The sequence below is a fragment of the Phalacrocorax aristotelis genome, chromosome 2 (genome assembly GCF_949628215.1).
Source record: "Phalacrocorax aristotelis chromosome 2, bGulAri2.1, whole genome shotgun sequence".
In the NCBI taxonomy this organism is placed as follows: Eukaryota; Metazoa; Chordata; class Aves; order Suliformes; family Phalacrocoracidae; genus Phalacrocorax; species Phalacrocorax aristotelis.
In genome coordinates this window covers 100,881,756-100,905,357 of record NC_134277.1, presented here as the reverse complement: position 1 = coordinate 100,905,357, position 23,602 = coordinate 100,881,756, and the positions used below count along the sequence as shown (strand labels likewise).

The following is a 23,602-nucleotide window of genomic DNA, read 5'->3' as shown; positions in this document are numbered from 1 at the left end:
CCAAGGAACTACTGAGATCCTAGTTTTCACATTTAATCATGCTAAAAGTAAATCTCAGGGAAGGTAAGTAAATGTTCAGATTCAATCACTGTGAAGAATCTTTTAAAAAAACAGTTATATGCCAAATGTAAAATTTCCAAAATATTGTAGTGCACAAGGTCATACACAGTATACAATTAAAGAGTTTCTGAAACTGAATGCTGTTTGGAAGTGAATGTGAACTTAAACCGTTTCTTCTCCCACTGTTGCCAGTTGCAGAACGGAGCTGTGGACACATATCTCCATAGGCAGAGGGTGGCTGGGTGCCTGGAAGGAACATATGTGGGTTTTTTTGAGGGTTAGAAAGATTTACATGATGCGTTTGCATTTAGATGCATGCATTTACATATAAGGATTTTTATACTTATAGCTTTTCTGGGTGATTTTCTCATCACTTCATAAGAATGTTGGAACATTTCATTGCTCAAGAATCTTTAAGTTCTTTTACCCCATTTCATCTGGACGTTCAAGTAATGTTGAATTTAGAAGCTCGGCCTAGTCTCCTTGTGTCTTCACTTGTATTGCTTAGGATGCCAGGTTCCTCCTCTTTGTTTTGTACAGAGGGTACACTCTGGTACTTCTTACGGCCTCATGAATTTCTGAAATTGCACACATAATTCTTAAGAGTGCCATTCACAAAACTAACGCTTTTCACTACATGTGCTTAATATTTAGTGTCCTTCTCATATACAAGAATACAAACAAGTGATCAAGTGACAGATTCTGAAGACTTTTACCCATTTAAAAAAAAAAAGCTTTAAATAGCAAATAGATAATGGATATTACCCCTGCTTAATTCTGGTGATCAGTAAAAAGGATCACTCACTGGGGTTCCTAAATATGAATCTGAGTGGCTTATTTTAAGTACCCAGATTGCTTCACTGAGGTTTCTCTCAATAGGTCTTCCTATTGCTAAAATGAAGTTTGTTCAACACAGGTCTTGCAAAACTGATGGAAGCTGAGGTTTCAGTAAATCAGCTCTCCAAAGAGTTGGTGATGAAGGAGAAAGATTTGGCTGTAGCTTCAAAAAGAGCTGATGAAGTTTTATTGGAAGTAACTATGAAAGCCCAAGCTGCCGAACAGGTGAAAATGCAGGTGCAAAAGGTAAAAGACAAAGCTCAGGCCATTGTGGATGACATTGCCATTGACAAAGCAGCAGCAGAAGAGAAGCTTGAAGCTGCAAGACCTGCACTGGAAGAAGCTGAGGCAGCCCTGCAGGTCAGAATCAAAGATATTCTGAACGTGCATGTAGTTAATGATTGCTGTTTGTAATAATATGGCTTATGCTTCTGATTTAAAATAAAAAAAACCACAAAACCAAACAAACATATCAAAAGGACTAGCACTGACCTGTTAATCCTTGTAGGAAAAAACCTGAAAACTGAGGCAGTGGAGAGGTAAGATGGGCAGTACTCCCTCTATTCACTGGTAATAAAGCAGTCATTGAGTGGTACTAAGGGCTTTCTGCAGTACTTCTTCTGGGTGACCTGCAAAACTGCAGCAATTGCATTACACATACAGTCTTCCCAAAAACCATCTTTATCATCAGGTGATTGCTTAAATAAATGGATTATTTTCTTTTTTAATTTTTCAGACAATAAAACCTTCTGACATTGCAACTGTTCGCAAGCTGGGTAAACCTCCTCACTTGATAATGCGAATTATGGATTGTGTGCTACTTTTATTCCAAAGAAAAATAGACTCAGTAACACCTGATCAAGAACGCTCATGTGTGAAGCCATCATGGACTGAGGCTCTGAAGCTAATGAATAATTCAGGATTTCTTAGCATGTTGCTTACTTTCCAGAAGGTAGGACGTTAATATTGGCACTCTTACTCCTGTAACTACTTTTAGAGACAATTTGAAAGTGTCTTCTGCCTTCAAAGACAGTTTGAAACAGATGAGGCTTTTGTATACCTATAGTTGTGACTGTATTCCTCTCCATTTTCATGGTTCGTTATTTCAGTAAACTTTCTCCTGGGTGACACAGTTTTGATGGCAGAGACAAGTATCCCAAGCGCTAGATCAGGTCTTGAGAAGCTTAGTGTTCTCTTTATTCAGGCAGTTCCTGCTTCTTGGTAGGAATTTGCCTTAAAAGGACTCACTGTTAGTTTTTCAAATGGCTCACCATCTCCAGTGCTACCAGGCCTGTTTGCATATAAGGCACTCTAAAACTCTGTGTCCAAAATTGTTTGGTGAGGAGCTAGGAGGAAATACAGAAGAAAATGAGCTTCCTGTCAGGAAAACTACTGAGATATTTGGGAATTTTCAGGGTTTTTTCACTAGAAAAGTAGTGAAATGCAGAATGAACTAAGAACCTTAGTATCAACTGTAAGAAAAATAAAACCAAACACAGGTTTTTATTTCTGTCAGGACAGAAATTTGTCCAGTTTACAGCAAGATTCACTGGACTGTGAGACAAGGGAAATTTCTCTGCAGGGAAGAGAAGAAAAATGTCACAGGTAGCTGGACCAGAAAAAGAGCCAGGCAGGGCTATGGAATGGCAGAATCATGGCCCAGCCTTAGAATCCAGAAACCAAGCAGGTTTTGGCAAAACCTGGGTTTTCTGCAATGTTGCAGAACATACTCTTTCACTTGTACACTGATTTTTTTAATCTGCTTCAGCTGTGCATTTTGCTAATGCCTTTTCTAAGCTACTGGAGTGTTTTTGTTGTGCAGCTGGGGCTTGAAACCATGATTCTCACTATCCCCAGAAGCCATTTCTCCCAGTGAGCTATACTGACAAGGCACCATGTGGCAAGTTTGCACTGCCTCCCTAGACAGTCTCTTCCTGTGGTTGTCCAGCTGGTCACTTTTCCAAGTGCTATCTTCACTAAACAGAAAGAGGAAATAAGTTTACAGATAATGGGGACTAATTATGCACTCCTTAATCTTTTCTCTAATGAGGATTCCAGTCTGGGCACTTATTAATAGTGTATGTGTTCCTGCTGGTAGTTTGCAACACATTTAACTTTACTCAGAGGAGTCAGAACAACCTCTGTGCGACCGAGTTCTTGCAGGAAGCCATACTGATGAATGTGGTGAAGAACACTAGATAACTTTTGTCCCTGATGAGGTCCTCCTGCCTCATTTCTTGTTTCTAAGATTGAGTATATATGAGAAGAAAGCTCATTGTGTCTGGAGTTCTGAGTAGACTACACTGCTTACTTGTTTGTGAGATTTTTGTTCTTTCCTAATTTTTTTTAGGCAAGAAAGATTAGTGGATGAAATTGTTCCTTTGGTTTAAAATTCATTACTTAGAAGGAAAAGCATGACATTTTCCAAGCTCTTGAACAGAAATTTAGGCCTCTGCTGATTGGTCTTTGCTTTTTACCTTTGCCAGCTTGCTAGCTCATAACTCTGAGTCGGATAATGAAAAAGTCAAAAAGTTTTTCCAGCACTTCTTTACATTTTAGCAAATGCTCACAGTGAAAACATCTCCATGGCTGATCTTAGGAATAATATAATGAATGTCTTTGTTATTATAGTAGCTAAGGATCAGACAAGTGCAAGACAGTCCTTTCTGCTATGCAGAAAAGCAGGAAAAGGGTATATTGCCTGACAGTATGAATGGAGGATGATTTTTAAATGCATTAAAAGAGAGGCATTTGCCAAAAAACCAGAAGATTCTTAATGCCTCTATTGTTAAGCAACCATTGTTACCCTGTATAAGCTCTTCTGCTCTCTACATTGCTTAAGGAGATGAATTCCATTTTCTTCTGACACTTAATTATAGATTAACTGCCATCATCAAAGATCTGGCTTTTCATGTTCTCAACAGATTGTGAAGGGTGGAAAAAATCTGAGATTAGAATAAATAAGTGAACAGATGAAAGAAATCCCTTTTACGGTTAAGGAAAAGGGTTAGCTTCAGTGTAGTGAAGTCAGTGCCTTGCAGTTTCACCCTGTTCCTTCCTAAGCTGCACATTTGACTCCCTTAGCTGTGTTCACACTGATGCCTGTCTGATGCCATGGTGAGTTTGTTCAGGGAACTAGCCTAGAAGAAAACCAATGACTAGTTTGCTGGCTTAGATTTCTGTCATATTAGCTTCCAAACTAGCTCACTGAGCATTGATGATGGTATTAAAGATGGGGCAAGAACATCTGGTTGAGGGGGAGAGGAGAGAAGGTACAGTGCTGTAGCAGCAATAACTTAGATCAGCTTAAGTTGTCATGGAGCTATGAGTACAAGTACTGTCTGTAAATCTTATGGGTCAAATAAGGATATTAAATGCAAACTCAAGTCAATCTATTGCAATGGAAGTAGGACCTATTTTCACCTGAGTTCACAAAAAAAACCAACTTACCTTCTGTCCTTTATAAGAGTGAGAAGCAACAGTGTTGGTTTGTTCATTTCTTTTGTAAGAAGTGGTAGCACCATGTTTTTAAAAAGAAAAATGTTTCTGTGAAGCAGACTTTATTCTAAAATCCATTAATTTTTTTTTCCTCTCCATTGACTAGGACTCAATTACAGGAGAAACCGTGGAGCTTTTAGAGCCTTATTTGGATATGGAGGATTATAATCTTGAGACTGCTAAAAAAGTGTGTGGAAATGTAGCAGGTCTTTGCTCATGGACACAAGCAATGGCTTACTTCTATGGTATTAATAAAGAAGTTCTTCCTCTTAAGGTATTCCACATTACTAATTTTATTGTTCTGAGGGATGGCTATAGCTGAGTGGAAAAAATGTTGTCTTATTTTGGCTAAAAAAGATCACAAATTACAAGAGCTTCTTGTTTGTTCACATCCAGTTGTGAAGTCAAGCATACAGAGGTTAAATATGTCCTGGCAATTTTCTCCCCTTACACAGCTACCCTGTGGTACAGTTGTTATTTCTGTGAATGCAGTTGGTTTTCAATGGAAGCCTTAGTACACAGGTTCTTTATAGAGCCTGGCTATCTGCAAGTGGGAGATACCGATACTGTCTCTGCTCTCAGACTTGGTGCCAGGCACTATGGTTTCAAGAAAACCTCTCCTCAGTCATGCTGGCCTGAGGTCACTGTGGTCTTGGTAGAATCTGGGAGAGGAGAGACTCTTCTTGGCACAGAAGTATTCTTTAATGGATTTAGCTGGAATTCAGCTCTCTAAGAAAACTTTGGAGTGTCAAACTGCTACATGTGAGTGTATATATAATAAAGTAAGTAGTCACCTGGAATAGAATTCTGTTGTAACATTGAACTACAGTAGAAAGGGATAAGCTACCATTGTCTGTGTTCCTACAGATAGCTTTATTGTCTTAGAAATGTTTCGTTTATGAGCGTATTGGAAAAAAAAAGGACTTTGAATATTCATATAGTGATTTATAATCATTGCTTCTGTGGGGGATCTTATGGCTCTTTTCTGAAGAAATACATTAAATTGGTTATGCTTCCACTGTACTTATGTTCAGTCTCCTACTGTATAAGCTACTGTATCAATAATATGTTCAAAACTCTTGGCATATTCTTTTATTATATCTAGACAGATCTGATTCAAATTCCTTAAAAGCATTATATTTCTGATCCAAGTTACTGATAGAGAAGACCATATTTCTGTGATATATAAGTAGCAATTCCCTTTTCAAATAATGAGATGTTCACTTAATGAAAACAGTTTGAAATGTGGCTATTGAGAGCTATAAAAGAGCAAGACCTAGAGGAAATTGTGGCTTAATATGCAGATGCAACTCTGAAAGCTGCAAAAGTGACTTAAGATTATGTGTAAATTTAACTTTGTATTCAAGTATTTACATTCTTGTCACACTGTGGCTGATAAGAAACTGAGCACGCATTTCTCAGCAAAGTGGTGCCTATTGTTAGGTACAGCAACAGTTACAAATACTTTAAAACCAAGGATAACAGAGGGAGGAAGTGTTTAAAGTATGCAGGAGATATTGCGGAAAGCACTGGAGTGATGCTAAGAAAATAATTGAAAATGAATGTACAATTAAACTGCAGAAAGTACTAGCACAGGCTAAATCATCCAGTGCTAAAAGCAGTTTTACTGAATGAATTACTCAAGCTGCTTTGTCCTAACTGCTGTTCTAGGAGCTAAACCCCCTTCAACATCTGCAAAATTCAACCAATATATTTTTAAATTGCACCTTAACCGAGACTCAGTGCCTCATTTATCTTAAATGTGACATCTTATGAAAACTAATTAATAGTGACTTATATTTTAGTAAATATAGTGTGCAATAATTAACTCATTCCTAGAAATGGATACCTGCATTCTTTAGAGATGTGGCCTGTAGCTGAAGGGTCATTAGTTAGAATCACACAAAGTATAAACAATGTTGCCTGCAAATACAATGCTGTGTAGTTGCTTATCATACAGTGGTCACCATATGTGTGCTACTTTTCCATAAACCTTCAGCATGACCATGAGCTGTTCCTCTCTAGCTTGTTACCTAGTAAACAGGCCTGCTGGATTAACCTGGTAGCTCTGAATCACCATCCGCTATTTATCCATTAGTTGAAGAATACAACAGCAGAATGAAGCGAGCCTGGATTTTGCTGTGATTCTGTTAGCCTCCAATTAAAATACTGTTTATAGGGGTATAATTTCCCTTAGAGATGTCTCCAGTGATATTAATTAAGTTATGCTTATGCTGTTAATGATGATCAAGGGAAGTTTGTCCACAGTTTATAAATTCTGTTTGATACTGAGGATTATCCCTGTCCAACTCAGTTTTTAATATGAGACTTCATTGCCTTTTCTGCTTTCACTTGTCTCCATGTGAACTAAAAACCACAGCAAGCAATAAGAGGAAATCTTGCACCTGAGGAGGAGGTAACAATCAAGGAGTGTCAAAATTTGATGATCGTCCATTTAAATAGGTGTGTCCTTGTCAAAGTGATGCCCAGTGCACAGGAAAGCAAACATTCAGGTCTGAATTCAAGGCCCGTAACTGTGCCCCTTCCATAACTGTGGAAGGAAAGCATATCCTCTGGGGGGTGAAGGGGAGGGTTGGATCACCTAACAAAACAGATTGAAGTCAGGACATGTAACCGAATGAAAAGAATGGAGAATCTTTAAGTAGCTAATAGAAGCTGTGAAAAGCAGATAAGAGGCATGATCTCTGTGCCTTTCAAAGGTTATCTTAATCCAAAAGAAAGGTCAGTGATAGTAAAGAAATTGAGGCCAAGGTTTTATTAATGTCACTCGGCATGGATCTGTTTGCATGTGTACATATGTACATATGTATACATATGTACATGAGTATAATTTTTTTAGATTGGTGAAGTGAACACATTGGTTTTGGAATATCTGCAAAACCTGTGTATGTGTTCGCCTCTCTTATAATGTTGCCCTAAATAATGATGAACCCAAATTTACTATGATATTGAGGCTCTGACAAAGTGGTACAAAGCCAATGGGGTGTCTATGTGAAAAATCTGCAGTGATCTGCGACAGGAGCAGCTTGAGATTGCATTTCCATGAAGAGTTGTCAGTCAGATGCCATGTGCCCAGGACAGGACCGAAGCAAAAGGCAAAGGTGGTCACTCAGCACATCGACAGGCTCACGAGCAGAGTGACAGTCTCCAAGTGCAAGAAGCCCTCTGGCCTGGTCCAGCAGTAGTGAGTGCTTAATGGACTGTAAGAACAGTGAACTTGGAAAACTGCAATTCCTGAAACTGGGGATGCTAGGAAAGCTCCAAATTGTCCTTACCTCTGGTGAACTATAAAGTTTCAGCCACTTTTTTTCTTATGGGCTCTCCTACTTCTAGTAACGTTTCCTGAATTTACTGAGCAACACCTACTCTTCAGAGTGATCTGGAGTTAGTCTGGGCATTCCATTCAAGAGCGGGGATACCATTAAATGGTGTGAGTTTTTTTATTGGACAAGGCATTTTTATTTAAATGCCTTCTTGTATCAGGGCCAGCTATATTCAGTGCTTAGCAAAACTGAGTTTGTAATGAATCAACGAGAAACTTATGGCTATGTCAATACTAATAAATTAAACAGTACTAGAGAATTTTTCTAGACATTGGAAAGTGATCATCTGCACTGTTAAATTGTTAGAATGGTCCCTAGTGTGAATTTGGCCTTGGCTAAGCATTTTCTCAGCAATTTCTGGGCACCTTTCAGGAGCTAGCTTGGTCCAAGGGCCATTTCCATGAGGCTGTTTGCATGCAGCTGTACTGTTTTAGAGGCCAGGAGAGCTTAATGTGACCTGTTTTACACTAGTTAACCTCAATGCCAGAGAAAGGTCCTCAGCATGTTTAATGTAACAGTATAGCTGTGGATGGTAATAACATGTTTATTTGTCCTGGTTTTTTGTGGAATGCAAAAAGATTAAAAGGGGCGGGATCATCTCACCACCTGCTATGAAGCCTTCTCTGAGGGCATCTCAGAAGAAGGCAAAAGAGCTGCTTAACAATTTAGTCTGGCCTTTGTTGGCACAGGAGGTCCCAGTTGACTCAAAGCTGTCAAACGTTGTCCCAATCTTCAAGAAGGGCAACAGGGATGACCCTGGTAACTACAGGCCTGTCAGTCTCACTTCTGTGCCTGGCAAAATTATGGAGATTATTATTCTGGGAGTTATTGAAAAACACCTGGAAGACAATGCAGTCATTGGTCATAGCCAGCATGGGTTCACGAGGGGAAAGCCCTGCCTAACAAACTTGATTTCCTCCTATGACAAGGCTACCCACCTAGCTGACCAAGGGAAGCCAGTTGATGTGATCTTTTTGGACTTCAGTAAAGCTTTCAACACTGTCTCTCACAGTATCCTCCTGGACGCAATGGATAAACGCGTAATGCAGTGGGTGAGCAATTGGCTGACGGTTGGGCTCAAAGGGTCATAGTAAATGGGGTTACACTGGGCCGGTGGCCAGTCACTAGCAGGGTTCCACGGGGATCCATCTTGGGGCCGGTAGTCTTTAATCTCTTTGTAAATGACTTGGATGTAGTCATTGCAGTCATTGAAACTAATTAAGTTTGCTGATGATACAAAATTGGGAGGAGCTGTTGACACTCTCGAGGGCAGAGAGGCCCTGCAGAGGGATCTGGACAGACTGGAGAGCTGGGAAATCACTGACCTTATGAATTTTAACAAGCGCAAGTGCTGAATTTTATACCTGGGGCACAGCAACCCTGGATGTACCTACAGACTGGGGACTGAGATGCTGGAGAGCAGCCCTGTGGAGAGGGACCTGGGAGTTCTGGTTGACAGCAAGTTGAACATGAGCCAAGAGTGTGCCCTGGCAACCAAGGGGGCCAACTGTGCCCTGGGGTGCATCAAGCCCTGCATTGCAGCCGGTCGAGGGAGGGGATTGTCCTGCTCTGCTCTGCGCTGGTGTGGCCTCACCTCGAGTGCTGTGTGCAGTTTTGGGCACCACAGTACATTAAGGATATAAAGCTACCAGAGAGTGTACAGAGAAAGGCCACGAAGTTTGTGAAGGGTTTAGAGGAGAAACCATACGAGGAGCAGCTAAAGTCACTTGGTTTGTTCAGCCTGGAGAAGCGGAGACTGAGGGCAGACCTCATCACAGTCTACACCTTCCTCACAAGGGGAGGAGGAGGGGCAGGCGCTGATTTCTTCTCTCTGGTGACTGACGATAGGACCCGAGGGAATGGCAGGAAGATGTGCCAGGGGAGGGTTAGGTTGGATATTAGGAAAAGGCTCTTCCCCCAGAGGGTGGTGGAGCACTGGAACAGGCTCCCCAGGGAGGCAGTCACGGTGCCAAGCCTGACGGTATTCAGGAAGCACTTGGACAACGCCCTCAGAGATATGGTGTGAATTTGGGGTTGTCCTGTGCAGGGACAGGAGTTGGGCTTGATCCTTGTGGGTGCCTTCCAACTCAGGACACTCTATGATTCTAGGTACTGTCTCCATATTTGCCCTATGCAGACAGATACAGAGAGCAGGTAGAGGCACTGGCTGGAGCAGATGTTGAGAGGATTGTCTCTGTGGTTCCTCACAAAGCCAATGGCAAGAAAAGGCTGAAACTGCTGCTCTCACACAAGCCTAGGCATGTTGTAATGTAGCCACCCCCCACCTCCGGGAGTACAGATAAGAGTATGGATCTCATGTCTCAAATCATGATTCATTCACATAAAATCCATTTATTCAGGCTTTCATACTGCATCCAGCTGGAACAAATTGTGAATCCTTGCTTTGCTGTGTGACTCAGAGGGTTGAAATGAAGGGTGTGAAGCTTGTTCAATAGCAATGCCGCTAAAATTAGAAAGGCCACAGTGGTTCTTTGTGGTTGGGAGACACTTTTGCTTCCCGCCCGTAACTAGCTGGAAATGTTTGTATGAAGCTGCTTGCGACTGTAATAGCCTTCTTGTGCAGAAGATTCTCCTTGGCAGCAGAACTTGCCTCCTGCTCTCATGGCAAAGCTCTGCACAGGAAGCTGCCAGCCAACCTGCCAGTGATATCAATACAAAAACAGTGTTTGTACCCATGCAGTTTTGAAAAATTGAGTTGGAAAGACAGGGAGCAAGAAAATAGTGATGATTTCATAGGGTAATCTGAAAAAGTAGTCTTTCTGCCTTTGGGAATCACACAGATTAGTCATCCTGGCATGTTAGCAGTCATTCTTGTGCAACCAACCATTATTCATCAAATATAATTAAGCAGCCTACAAATCAAACTAGTACCAAAATGTATTACTACTTCGTTACGATTACGCTAAAATTGGCTGAAAACTTTTGTTAAATTGTCTGTAAAATAATTTCTTATTGTAAGTCATCTTCTAAAGATCCCGCAAAATCTTCTGTAAATAATTTTTTTCATGTTAGAGTACAGTATATTTTTTCTTTGTACTTGACTGAAATATTTTTTCGTTGTCCTTACATCTTCAAAGCTGGTAGCCTTTTAAAGATTTAAAAACTGGGAAGTCTGTTCTATCAGTCTTTTGCACTTTTCTGGGTAGTTTATTGCTGCACGGAGGTCTGTTTTTCATCTTTACAAGGCATCATTGCTCATATGTATTGGGAATTCATGTGGCCATTCTTTTCCATTGAGGTTCACATCCTGCTGTGATAAATGTCAAGGTGAAATATGGATGCACACAGCCAGGTGTAAGTTATCTGTTGTTCCAGCGGTTCTGCCTAGACTGTTCTTCCCAGCTCTCCAGGGATCTTGTTCCCTGTGTAACCTCACTATCTGTCAGCTGGAGGTGAAACAATATGTCATAACTTTGTTTTACCCCCATTTTTAGCCCTCACAGTGTTTAAGGATAAGAGGATGCTTTGCACTGGAGAAGGGGGGGCAGGGGTAAGGCAGGAGAAAGAGGGCCGTTGCAGGGCTCTTTCTGTCTCAGTAAGAAAGGCCCAACAACAGATGGTTTCATAAGGTAACTGCTTAAATTAGACAGAATAATAAGAGGAGTTTATAATAGCTTGAATGACCAAAAGACAAGAGTTTTCTCTCCACAAACAGGATCTGGTTTGCACAGCATGCCATGGGAAAATCTATCCAGGCTCTGTCTAATGCTGCCTGAATGTGTGGTGCTCAGCATCTGAAGGGATGTAAGACTTTCTCACTATCTATGTTCCTCTTCTTACTATACATCTTTTTAAAGCAGTTATCTTATTAAGCCATTTTTTGTTGTGCCTTTCTTATTAAGATCCACAAAAAGCCCTGCTCTCTCTCCCCCCACCCCCATTTTCCACCTCTCACCTGGTGCAGGACACTACATCACCTACTCAAAAATCCTTTACTGTTTAAACTTTTCCTGATAGTCCAAGATCCACTGAAAAAAACCCAGCAGTGGTTCTAAAATCTGCTTATCTGGGTCTTAACAAGACTGATTTAACAGTGTTTATCACTAGGAGATGCTGTTTAATGTGCTCTTTGATGAACAGTGGAGTAAAAATATTTCCGTATTCTTACATGATGGAAATTTTATAAGCAACAATTTCACTGGCTTATCTCCATTATAAAATATTTGTTTATCTCTAGGATCTGTCAACAGACAGTGGCTACAGTAAACGCATTTTTTTTTTGGCTGACAGTGCTATTCTCTAGATGTGTAACTCATAAAGCAGTACTACTTTGTTGATTAGTACGTATATGCTTCTCTAATTCCCTGCTCACAGACCTAGCTTTTGAAATCCACCAGACTTCATGCTGCACATTTTATCATGCCTAGACCTCAAAATATGATCTTGGCTCCTCTTTTTTTTTTTTTTTCCCTATGCAATGCAAGAAGAACTTGCTGAATTTAGCGTATTTTGATAAGAATTACATCTTTATTTTTAGTTGAGATATAATGTAAAAATCCAGTCGAGTTTCATACTTGTAATAAAACAGTTTTTACACTTTCTTGGTTTCCATCTTCATAAATCTTATAGCAGAAAAAATAGAACTAAGATTCATTATACTTAAACAAGGGTTTTAAATATTCAGGGTAAATGGAAGCAACCTTTATCTGTAAGTGTGATTTTCACAAGAATTTTGTCAGTCTCTAATCCTTTGCAAACATATATTTGGAAACACATTCTGAATTCACAGAATACTTTTTTTCCCTCCCTGTTAGGAATATACAAGTTAAGAGGCCACATTTAAATGACTGGCAACTTATTCAAATTTATATAGAGATGTGAGAAAAGTCTCTAGAGTCTTAGTTTCCAGAGGAGAAAAAAATGCCTTTGTTATATTTTTATTGTAGAAGTAATTGATGGGAAAAAAAGAGCAGAAGAGTAGTTTCTGTTATCATTATTATTATTTTATAATCCATGAGGACAATCTTAATTTTCTTTTGCACTGAGAATATATTACAGAAAACATTGTATAGGTTGCCTCATATATCTAGTGTTCAATTTCAAGTGTACTGTGATTTCAAATCATTGATCATTGTGTGATCAATAGAACATTCTGAAAATATTATTAAAACACTTTAAGACTGCATTGAATAACTTTAATGTTATGCTTGTGTTCCAGTCTGAACAGTAAAAAAGGAAAAAATCCACTGTCATCTTAATCATGTATTATTTTTTAAAGTACCCAATACAGTACAATATGTGCCATTAAATGAATGTCATTTGCTCTTGCCAAATAATAGGTATTAACTACTCTTTACGTTTAAATGCTTGTAGGCAAATTTAGCATTGCAAGAGGGAAGACTTGTAGCTGCCCAAATGGAACTGAATAATGCACAAATTCAGCTGGATGAGAAGCAAATGGAACTGGATCGAGTACAAGCCATGTATGATACTGCTATGAAAGAGAAGCAGGCCTTAGTTGATGATGCTGAGGCATGCAGAAGGAAGATGAACAATGCCACAGCTCTGATTGAAGGATTAGGTGGAGAAAAGGTATGTTCAGCCTTGAGAAAAGGAGGCTTAGAGGGGATCTCATCACCCTGTACCAGTACTTAAGGGGTAGCTACAAAGAAGACGGAGACTCCCGTTTTACAAGGAGTCTCCTGGAGAGGACAAGGGAGAATGGACACAAGTTGCTTTTGGGGACATTACGATTGGACATGAGAGAGAAGTTTTTCACACTGAGGACAGTCACCCATTGGAATAATCTCCCCAGGGAAGTGGTTGACTCGGCCATGTTGGACACCTTCAAGAGTCGTCTGGACAGGGTGCTGGGCCATCTTGTCTAGACTGTGCTCTTGCCAGAAAGGTTGGACTAGATGATCCCTGAGGTCCCTTCCAACCTGTGATTCTGTGATTCTGTGTGTGATTCTGTAGTATATATGAGCAGGTTTCCAACACAAAGTAGGTGCTCAGTTTTGAGACTACTCCATAAAGATCATTAGTAGTGCTAAAGGAATTCAAAGCATGGTGACATCTCAATATCATATGACACTTTATTTTAGTTATATGCATGGCTTTTTGCTTGAACTTAATGTATCTAACAAAGTAAAACAATTTTTTGTGTTAACTTAAATCTTCTGTGTGAAGATTTATGTCATATCATTTGGATTGTTTTGGGGTAAAGTTCAGATTTAAAGCCAAAGAGCCAAACTCCGTTTAGCTTTAGTAAGAATTGGAATTAGGCTTAACCTAAACTATATATAAGAAGGATTACTCTCTTTTTCTCACCAAGTGTACAAGAATACCAATTTGAAGGTTGAGTAATTTCCTGAATTATATTTGAAGTTCAGATTTCTACTGGAGCTGTTTACAGAATTACGGGCTAATCGTTATCCTCTGCACTACGCTTGAAATTTACCTTTCCTATGCAGATTTTTCTGGCTTCATCCTGAAGGCTTCCAGAGGAAGCAGGATATTCTTTTTTTCTCATCTGATTATTTGCTTTGATAATTCCTTGGTTGATTTCACACAGAGTCAAAATTGATGAGAGCTTTGACTTCAACCATTGCGTCCTGTGAGGCCAGGACTTCAGCATTTGTTTGCATAGCTGTACTTCAAAATATATCAGTCAAAAATATTAGATGGTCTATCATATTTTTCAGTGAATTTCTATATTTAAGAGCAACACCAAAATAGGAAGTTAAAGTGCCTTATCGTGAGTTTTCTGAAGCCTTATGCTATCAGGTCTTGTAAAAGCTGTCATCCCATTCTACTTTTGAAAATTCAGACAAAAAATTGAAAGACTATGTAGGGCACTTGGAGCCTTGGGCAAAACTGACACCCAGTTAAATGTGTATTTTCTAAATTTAAAGCATGAAGGTTCTGACCAAGATTACATGTAGAGTGATTGGAAGGGAACAGAAAACTGGAGAGAAAGGAACAAGTAAAACTCAAAAATAATATTCAGAACAATCACAGAATCATGGAATAATTGAGATTGGAAGGGACCTCTGGAGATCATCTAACCCAACTCCACCCCAACTCGAATCAAGGTCAAATAGAGCAGGTTGCTCATGGCACTGTCCAGTTGGGTTCTGAATATCTCTGAAGATGGAGACTTCACAACCTGTCTTGGCAACCTATTCCAGCCCTGGACCACTCTCACTGTAAAAAAGTTTTTTGTGTTTAATTGGAATTTCTTGTATTTCAATTTGTGCCCATTTCCTCTTGTCCTTCCACTGGGTACCACTGAAAAGAGTCTGGCACCATCATCTTTACACCCTCCTGTCAGGTATTTGTACACATTGATAAAATTCCCCCTGAGCTGTGTCTGTTCTCAAGGCTAAACAATCTCAATTCTCTCAGCCAAGGCTGCCCCCAACCTTTATATCTCTGACCAGTTATTTCTTGTTTGCAAGTCTGTGGTTCAGCAAACCACCTTCCCTCATCAGATCCTCAGTTACCTGTGCTAAGAATTTTTTGTCAGTGCACTCCTTAAAACCTCCTGATTGCTTGTGTCTTGCTGTGTTGTCCCTCCAGAAGATATCAGAGTGGTTAAAGTCCCCCGTGTAGACCAGGGCCTGTGAATGCAAGGTTTCTTCCCGTTGTCTGAAAAAAAAACTCAGCAACTTCTTCCTGATCATGTTGTCTGGAACAGACACACAGAGCATCACCCATGTTGGTCTGCCTTCTAATCCTAACCAATAAGCTCTCAACTGGCTCATTGTCCATCCCAGAGTCTCACATGCAGAGCTCCATGCATTCCAGCTGCTTTCTCACATAAAAGAAAATGCCCCTTCCTAACAAGCCTGTGTACACCTGTTGCAGCACTCTAGCTGTGGAAGCGTTCCTCCCATGTCCCCATGATCCCCATGAGATCATGACTCTGCAACCGCATGCAGACCTCTAATTCCTCATTTGTTCTCCATGCTGTGCACATTAGTGTACAAGCACTTCAGAGAGGTACCCAGCTGTGCTAATTTCCCAGAAACAGTATGAAAGTTATCCCCATCATTCTGTCTCATAGGCACTTCTTTGTTTCTGTGGATATGCTTGGGGTGTTCCTCCATTAGCCCTGTTTTATTGATTACAAGGTCCCTGCTGTTTATATCACACCACATATTTTATTTGCCAGCTGGTCTTCCACTTCCTCATATGATTGTTGGTCATCTTCTCCCTCCAATCTGGCCAGCTTGTTGGCAAAGATGCTTTTTCTTCACTTTGTCAGGTGGTTGCCATCTTTTCCAAGAAAACTTCAAATTCCGAAGAATGATTTAAAGCCAAAAATACTCCTGGTCCAAAGAACAGTTATTTACCAGAAAGACATAAACTCTTAAGTTAGATCTTCATGTTAGTTTTGTGCCTGCTTAGACTAACTTCTTTATAAAATTCTACATACAGCTTCGTTGGACAGCAAGCAGCAAAAACTTTCAAAATCAAATTGTTAATTTAGTGGGGAATGTTCTTCTGGCCACTGGATTTCTCTCTTACTCTGGACCTTTCAATCAGGAGTACAGGAATTTGCTGCTTCACCTGTGGAAGAAGGAGATGGACAACAGCAAGATTCCATATAGTAATGTAAGTGGTCACACTCTGTCCTGACCTTACTCTTTGCCTTGCAGAGAAATAATATTCAGAGCGTTCCATTCCAGAAAAGTATGTAATTGGAAGATTATTTACAGGCTGTCACATTCCATCAGATTTTTAATATATAAAAAATCTGAGCAGTTGACAACTGAGCTTCTAAAAAAATGTGTTCTAAGATCCTCTTTATACTGTCATGCATTGCAAGATCGGTATCTAGGCCATCGCTCTGGCAAATCTGAGGAAGAGGTGCTGTCTGAGGTCAGCTGCACTGGGAGGAAATTTCATAATTTGGGGAACAATGTAAAATTTACCAGCTTAGAATAGATTTATCTTATCATAAGGGGTTCCATCAGGTAGTCACAGTTTTCCCCCATAGTTGGTGCTTTTTTGCAAATGCCATGTTGTGTCCATAATTTCAGTCACAGTCAAGCAAATTAGCCACATCGATCTTTTACTGGAAGTAGAAAATATGTATCCTGAAGAAAACACCAGTTGTAACTGTGTCCTTTAACATTTTAAGTTATCCTTTTACAAGGAAGAAATTGTGAATATGTGGTTGAGAACAGCACCCCCCAACTGGTATTGCTGTGCCCCTATAATTTTCCAGGTAGTCTTTGAAGCAGCCGCTCCCAGGTTAGGCCCACAGAATGGTGCAGAGGTGGGGAGATTGGTCTGTGGCTCCTGAGTTGGATGGAAGTTATGCCCCAACCAACTTTCAGGGAATTTTTCCACTTTTATCACTTAGAGCCTCATGTGCTGCCACTAAAAATCTGCTCTAGATATCCACTTTTCACTCTGAACTGTAAATCTGGACTATAAAGAGTAAATTTGAATGGAAGTTTTTTAATGTATTTTGTATTTCTGACATATGTCATAAATTCTTTAATCTACTGTTCTTAATATATTAAACTTTGAACACAACAAGCTAGTCTAGGAATAAAAATTTCAATTATTTTCTTTTAAGATTACTTAAGTACAACATTCTAATAATCTAGATTTGCTAGAAAATATTTGTAAAATGGAACTAAACAGTTTTTCCTTTTTAAAGTTTCACATTCTTATTCTTAGTGTAACTTGATTAATTCATGATTGACATAAAAATACTCTTTCACCCAGTTATAGAAAAGACCATTGCACATTTTGAACCAGGAAATACCGCCTCTGCACCTCCATGTATTGTCAGTTAATACCCTCTGTCATACCCTCTGCTGTGTACCCACACCATTTAATTTAGTTTAATTTGAAGTGTCTTGTTGAAATGAGTAAGTTAAACAAAACCTGGATTTTGTAAGACTTGGTTTAAACCACTTCAGCTTGCTCCAGTCTAAGCTCTTAAATCCATGTACATTTGTCACCAGTGAGGCTATTCTCAGCGAGTCCGACAGTACAGCTTCTCCTCAATTGGCCTAAGTCGGTGCGGGCAGAGGTGGCCTAAAATGCAGCAGAGCTACGGTCCTATTGTGCAGCTTCAGTTCCCTGCCACATCATATACTACCTTTATTAAAGTGAGCAACCTGCATGCTGGGACCATGATACAGGGCAGGTTCCTTAACATGAATCTTGTTCTTTCCTTTTACCACTATCTGCTTTAGGAGTGCCGGACCTGGCAGCTGTTCTGGTGCACAGGCTTTGCTTGTGGCCAGCAGCAGCCTTGTTTCTATTCCATGACTTTTAGGAGGTCTGTCTAATATTCTTCCTTGCACCTGGAAGACATGTTCGTGCTGAAGGCAGAATTTAGGCCATAATAATCAAAACTGTCTTTCTGAGTAATCTGTTCCTGTTGCATTCCACTTGGTTTCGTGAATACCTGTGTACATTTTCTCCAGCAGTAAAGGTTGGAGAAAAAGCTCAGGGAGTCTCTTTTTCTCACAGTACAGGAGTGGAGGCACTAAGCCCAAATGGCTCCTGTCCTCAGCTGTGAAAGCTTTCGACAGAGCAGGTGCTCCTGGAAAGTGCTTGGAGCAAGTGAGCAACGTGTGTACAGCTGTGGCTGTACCATTGTGAGACAGTTGAAGGTAGATTAGGATCCCTGCTGCATCTTCTTTTCAGTTTCTTGGGATATTTGACACTTAAAACCTGTATTAGGGAGACCTCTTTGCCATGAGAGGCTTGTCATGCTGTTCATCTCATAGAAGTTATCTGTGAATATTATTTTTACATTAGGTGGTGCATAATGCTTCTCGTAACAGTGATTAACCTTGACCTGACAGAGTGAACCTCACAGCCCAGCCCAATTTATGCTATGACTTGCAAAGATGAATGATTCTGACTTGCCCAGCAAAGCTCTTTGAAAGCTCCTGATGATAAGTAATATGTAAGGCCAAGATGGATTTATTAATAAAGTACCAGTAGCAGTGCAGTCTCAGGCAAGATTCTTTACCAGTGTGGTATGGGAGTTATCCTACATACATTCATCCCAGGGAGGCTCTTTCTCAAATTCAGTTTACAAAATGTTCTTAAAAGCTACTTACCTTGGAGAATATCTGTCAAGATTCTTACCGTTTAAGGATAAGAACTTGGATGTATAATGTCCTTAGAAAGCAAGACATAAAGAACTAAAATTCTGCCTCTATGAAGATGTTCTGACCACATTACGACTCAGCTACCTCCTTCAAAATTTGAGGAATACTTTTTGATTTTTTTCTGTGCTGCTTTTTTTTTTTCCATATGGACAAGTTAGACACAGAATGCCATGATTAATGAGTTTCAAACCGTAATTACCATTCTGTTTAGATAGTTGCCTTTAAAGACAGGATTATGATTTCAATTATAGCGGATGGAAGAGGGTTTTAATTTTTTCCAGTGAATTAAGTACTCACAAAAGGCAGCATATGGGCTTCTCTTGATACTTCACACTACAGGAAAGAAAGCAGCTTTGCAGTTCAAGCAAAAGGCTTGACATCTGCCTTTGTCACAGACTAACTGACTGTGGGTGTATGAGTCATTTAGGCATAACAGTTTAAAGAGAGCTATCTATTTAAAATTAGCTATCTATCTGTATAGTTAGGCAGTTAAATTGGCTAAGTTTCAGAGTTGCATAGTGACTGATACTTCCTGCTGCAGTAGGAAAAAATTCAGAGTTATTTAGACCCTATTCATCTACTTAAGGAGCTAAATATGGTTTTAGGTTCCAATTGCTGAAAATTTTGGATATTAAATGATTTACTGTCCTTTTCACAAATGGAGATTGGACTCTTAAAGTTTCTCTGTCTTCTGAGAATGGTTTGTGTTACTTCATTCAGATTGTTCAATAATCAGAGTAGTAAAAAAATCAAAGGGGTAAAAAGCACTGAACTTTAAAGAAAGGAAACAATAAACAATACCTACCAAATACATTCTATCATGCTCTATGATCAGAATAAGAAGAAAAACCTTCCATCAAACATTTTAGTACCCTAAATGGTACTAATTTTGTAATTACATATTTTCTATTAGGACCTGAACCTTACTGGTATGCTTGTTGACAATGCTACAGTGGGTGAATGGAACCTCCAGGGTCTTCCAAACGATGACCTTTCAATTCAGAATGGTATCATTGTCACAAAAGCATCAAGATATCCTTTGCTGATTGATCCACAAGGTCAAGGAAAGATCTGGATTAAAAATAAGGAAAAGAATAATGGACTCCAGGTAAATAGTTCATTTAATATTTTGTATATGTGTCTCATTTCACATCATAGTTGGCAATGCAAAATATTTTTTCTGTCATCATACTTTGGCCATGTGTAATTTAATTCTGATGTTTATTGTACACAGTTAGGCAGAAATTAAAACAAGACTGACACAAAACCTGTGACCTATCTGTATCAGGGTGAAGTAGCTTGTACTGCTTTGTCATCTCCCAGAAAGACAGTTTCAAGAGCAAATTGGAATTATATGTTATGCCATATGTATTTTTATGACAAGTCTTTTAATTGCTTGTCATAGAGAAAGAGAAATGTAGAGGGAAGTAACTGACTTGCAAAATTAAGATCAGACAGGATCAGGCAGTTAGTGCTGCGTGGCAATAACATTTTAGCTTAAGTGTTTTAAGAGGACAATAGGGAAAAGAAAAAGGAAGGAGTTGGAAAAAGAATGGTGGCTTGAGGTAGAATGGGAATCTAGTGATCTTTGAGCCATATCAAACACAAAGCCCAAATTTAGGCTGCATCTTGATGATTAAATGCTTGTCATAAAAATATTTATTGCTTAATTTATCCACCCTTCTCACTTTCTGTCTAGCAGTACATCCTGCTTGGGATCTGGGTCTTCTATTTAATTCAAAATTTTATCTGTTTTTCTCTTCTAATCAGCCTACCCTCCATGCTTTGTTACACCAATAAGGATAAGATGGGTTATGATAAAAACATAAACACATGATCTATTTTCAGTCCAGATTGAGCATGATACTAAAGTGTTAGCTGATAATAAATCAAGTTTATCCTACAACTGTAGATGATCACATTAATACCATGGTATACTATCTTCACTCAAAATGAGTGTGACGGATAAGAAAAAGACACTAAGAATGAAGGTAAGGTTGGTGACATCCAGAGAGCTGATGACATCATGTTGATGTCATTAGCTAAATCCTTAACCTTCTGGAGCTTGACTCAGATGTATCTGTATTTCCGAGTACTGTTAGGAAAGGCCCAACGTTCAATCCCACACCAAATCTTCAACTTCTGGGAAGTTGAACATGCTCAAAAAGTTGTTTAAAACACAGATAGAAATGGGAAGTATTGACTGAGAAGAAACAGAAAAATAATGTGGAACATTCAAAGATCTTGGAAAAATGGATGCCCTTATTAAAAATATGATGAAAAGCTCTCCTAAAACATATGAGTTGTATTGACAGAAGAATTAAGGCATTGTGTGACACTGTGAAATCTACTGTCTTACAGTAGATAACATGGCTTCCTCTAAATTACATCAGTCCTTACTTTGGCCCTCAAAACTTGGATCAAGAAACACTAGTGTGAGTAACCAACAAGAAATAATAGAGAGAAGGATGTATCTCATATTCCACCCTCTTTGATACTTGCATATCCTACTCAGGATTTCAGAGAGCTGCCAAGCTGAGCTATGGAGTGACAACAGTGAACCTCCTTCAGTTAGGGACCTGCACGGTCTCTTTCTGCCATGCTGTAGCCTTTTCCCAAAAAATTTTGAAGTGTCCTCCAACCTGCACCTTCAGTTCCCTCCCTTAATTGGCACTGAGGCTGTGTTGCCCAGTTGCCCCCCCCTCCAGGTGGCTGCTCTCACCATGTGCCAGCGTGCAGCCTGTGGAAGGAGACTGCGAACACAGAAGTTCCATTCCATGGTCCAGTAATTGCTTAAGGGTCTTATATCACATACTCACCAAAGCAGGGACTGGGAGATGTAGATTAAAATACCATTTCCTCTTTCCCCCCTATTCATACACTCTAAGTGATGATGGCATTTGACTGATGAGCCAGAGAAAAATGTCTACCAGGCTTGCCTTCTGGTCAGGATGTGTGAATATCCAGCCTATGAGATTTGTGAATCCTGATGGACCCTAACTACTGAGATCCTGAGTAGTCTGAAAACTTACACGGATTTGAATACACGCAGTTGTAGCCTCTAAGTGCAGAGGAAGCTTTCCTGATGGAAATTCAGTTGAAAATTTGGTCAGTGGTGGGCTTTTAGACATCCTGGCTCAGGTGTCAGCTGTATTAGAAGAGTATGAGTTTTTCCCCCTGTAAAGTCCAACAGGAACAGAGTTAATACTCTAAATACCCAAGTGTTTACATTATGCTTTTACATTGGGGATATTGTAATTTGCTATGGTCTTTTTAGGATTATATTGTTGGTCACAAAGACACTAACTTCATCCCTCAGTTTCATGTGGACTGAAAATACAGGCAACATGCTGTTCTGGTGGATACACATATGCTTACATTGTAACAAAGCTAAAAGTGCAGAGTGGTGGAACATAGTATTAATTTTTAAATGATATACTGTTTTAAGACTGTGTAATGTGCCTCTGGATATTTTAATTATACCTTTTTCAAAGAGCACTGCCTGCAAGACAAGGATTTATTTTAAAAACATGTCTATCCTAGATTTTTTTTTTAATAAAAAACACCCCAAAACCATGGCTTAACAGATGCCTGGAAAGGCTATTCAGTTATCATCTCAAAGGCTTATGTTAAAATTATTGAATTTAAATAAATGAAAAGGGGTCTATGTGATTTTTAGCAATTTTAAGACTTTATATTGTGAAATGGGAGCTGAACTGGAAATTCAACACCTGATGTGAGACCAGGCCTCCTATGTAATGCTGGTTCCCTGTCTGAAACCTACAAATACTTCCCTACTTCACATTAGCGTTCTGAGCATAAATCCATTAATATTTAAAATGTATTAAGATACTACAGTGATTAGATAGATATGTAGATACATAAATAAACAGATAACAATAAAGAAGTGTGATCTCCTGTTCTGTTAAGCTTAAATAAAAACTTCTATTCATTTCAGTAGAAGTGAGTGTTGGTCTCTAAAATGTAATAATTTGTGTAGATATCCCAGGATGAGTATAATTTTTGAAAGTTGCAATAGATTTTATACTGTTTTCTATGTGCTTGCAAATGCATGCTATATTGTGAACCAATCTTCCCAGGTTACAGCTATGAACCACAAGTTCTTCAGAAGTCATATAGAAGACTGCCTGTCCCTTGGACGACCTTTGTTGATTGAAGATATTGGAGAGGAACTTGATCCTGCCCTAGATAATGTCTTGGAAAAAAATTTCATAAAATCTGGTTCAGCACACAAAGTAAGATGAATTGTGAATGTGAAATTAAAAAACAATAGGAGAGATGCTGGGTATCTGGTAGTCTGGATACTGCCAACATTCACACCTTTGCAACACTTAGAAAGATGAGTAGTGAAAGCAGAAAGTTTAAAAAGTGTAAATGAAAATGTAAAAAAAGAGTTTATCTATTTTTCATGGGATAAAATAACTTTTTCTGAATTCAGCTTTTGAAAACTGAGTAATATGTTTTTTTTTTCCAGGTGAAAGTAGGTGACAAGGAGGTAGATCTGATGAAGGGGTTTACACTTTATATGACAACGAAATTGGCTAATCCTGCCTATACTCCAGAAATTAGTGCAAGAACAACTGTGATTGACTTTACTGTTACTATGAAAGGGCTGGAAGATCAGCTCCTTGGCCGTGTCATCCTCACAGAAAAACAGGTATCTCGTAGCTTGCAATTTTTGTATAGAGGGAAGGCTTGTTCGATATCTGCACTGTAAGTGGATATATTAAA

General features: G+C 39.3%; 1 protein-coding gene across 1 annotated transcript in view; it reads left to right on the top strand.

The window, feature by feature from the left end:
• The window catches only part of LOC142053209 (dynein axonemal heavy chain 5-like), a 178,601-nt gene that overhangs the window by 100,290 nt on the left and 54,709 nt on the right, over nucleotides 1–23,602 (top strand). The window contains exons 57-64 of the mRNA XM_075084498.1: nucleotides 977–1,257; nucleotides 1,634–1,849; nucleotides 4,502–4,669; nucleotides 13,074–13,292; nucleotides 16,143–16,319; nucleotides 19,764–19,958; nucleotides 22,951–23,106; nucleotides 23,346–23,528. Of these exons, the coding sequence (XP_074940599.1) occupies nucleotides 977–1,257; nucleotides 1,634–1,849; nucleotides 4,502–4,669; nucleotides 13,074–13,292; nucleotides 16,143–16,319; nucleotides 19,764–19,958; nucleotides 22,951–23,106; nucleotides 23,346–23,528 (1,595 nt within the window). The remainder of the gene's footprint in view (nucleotides 1–976; nucleotides 1,258–1,633; nucleotides 1,850–4,501; nucleotides 4,670–13,073; nucleotides 13,293–16,142; nucleotides 16,320–19,763; nucleotides 19,959–22,950; nucleotides 23,107–23,345; nucleotides 23,529–23,602) is intronic.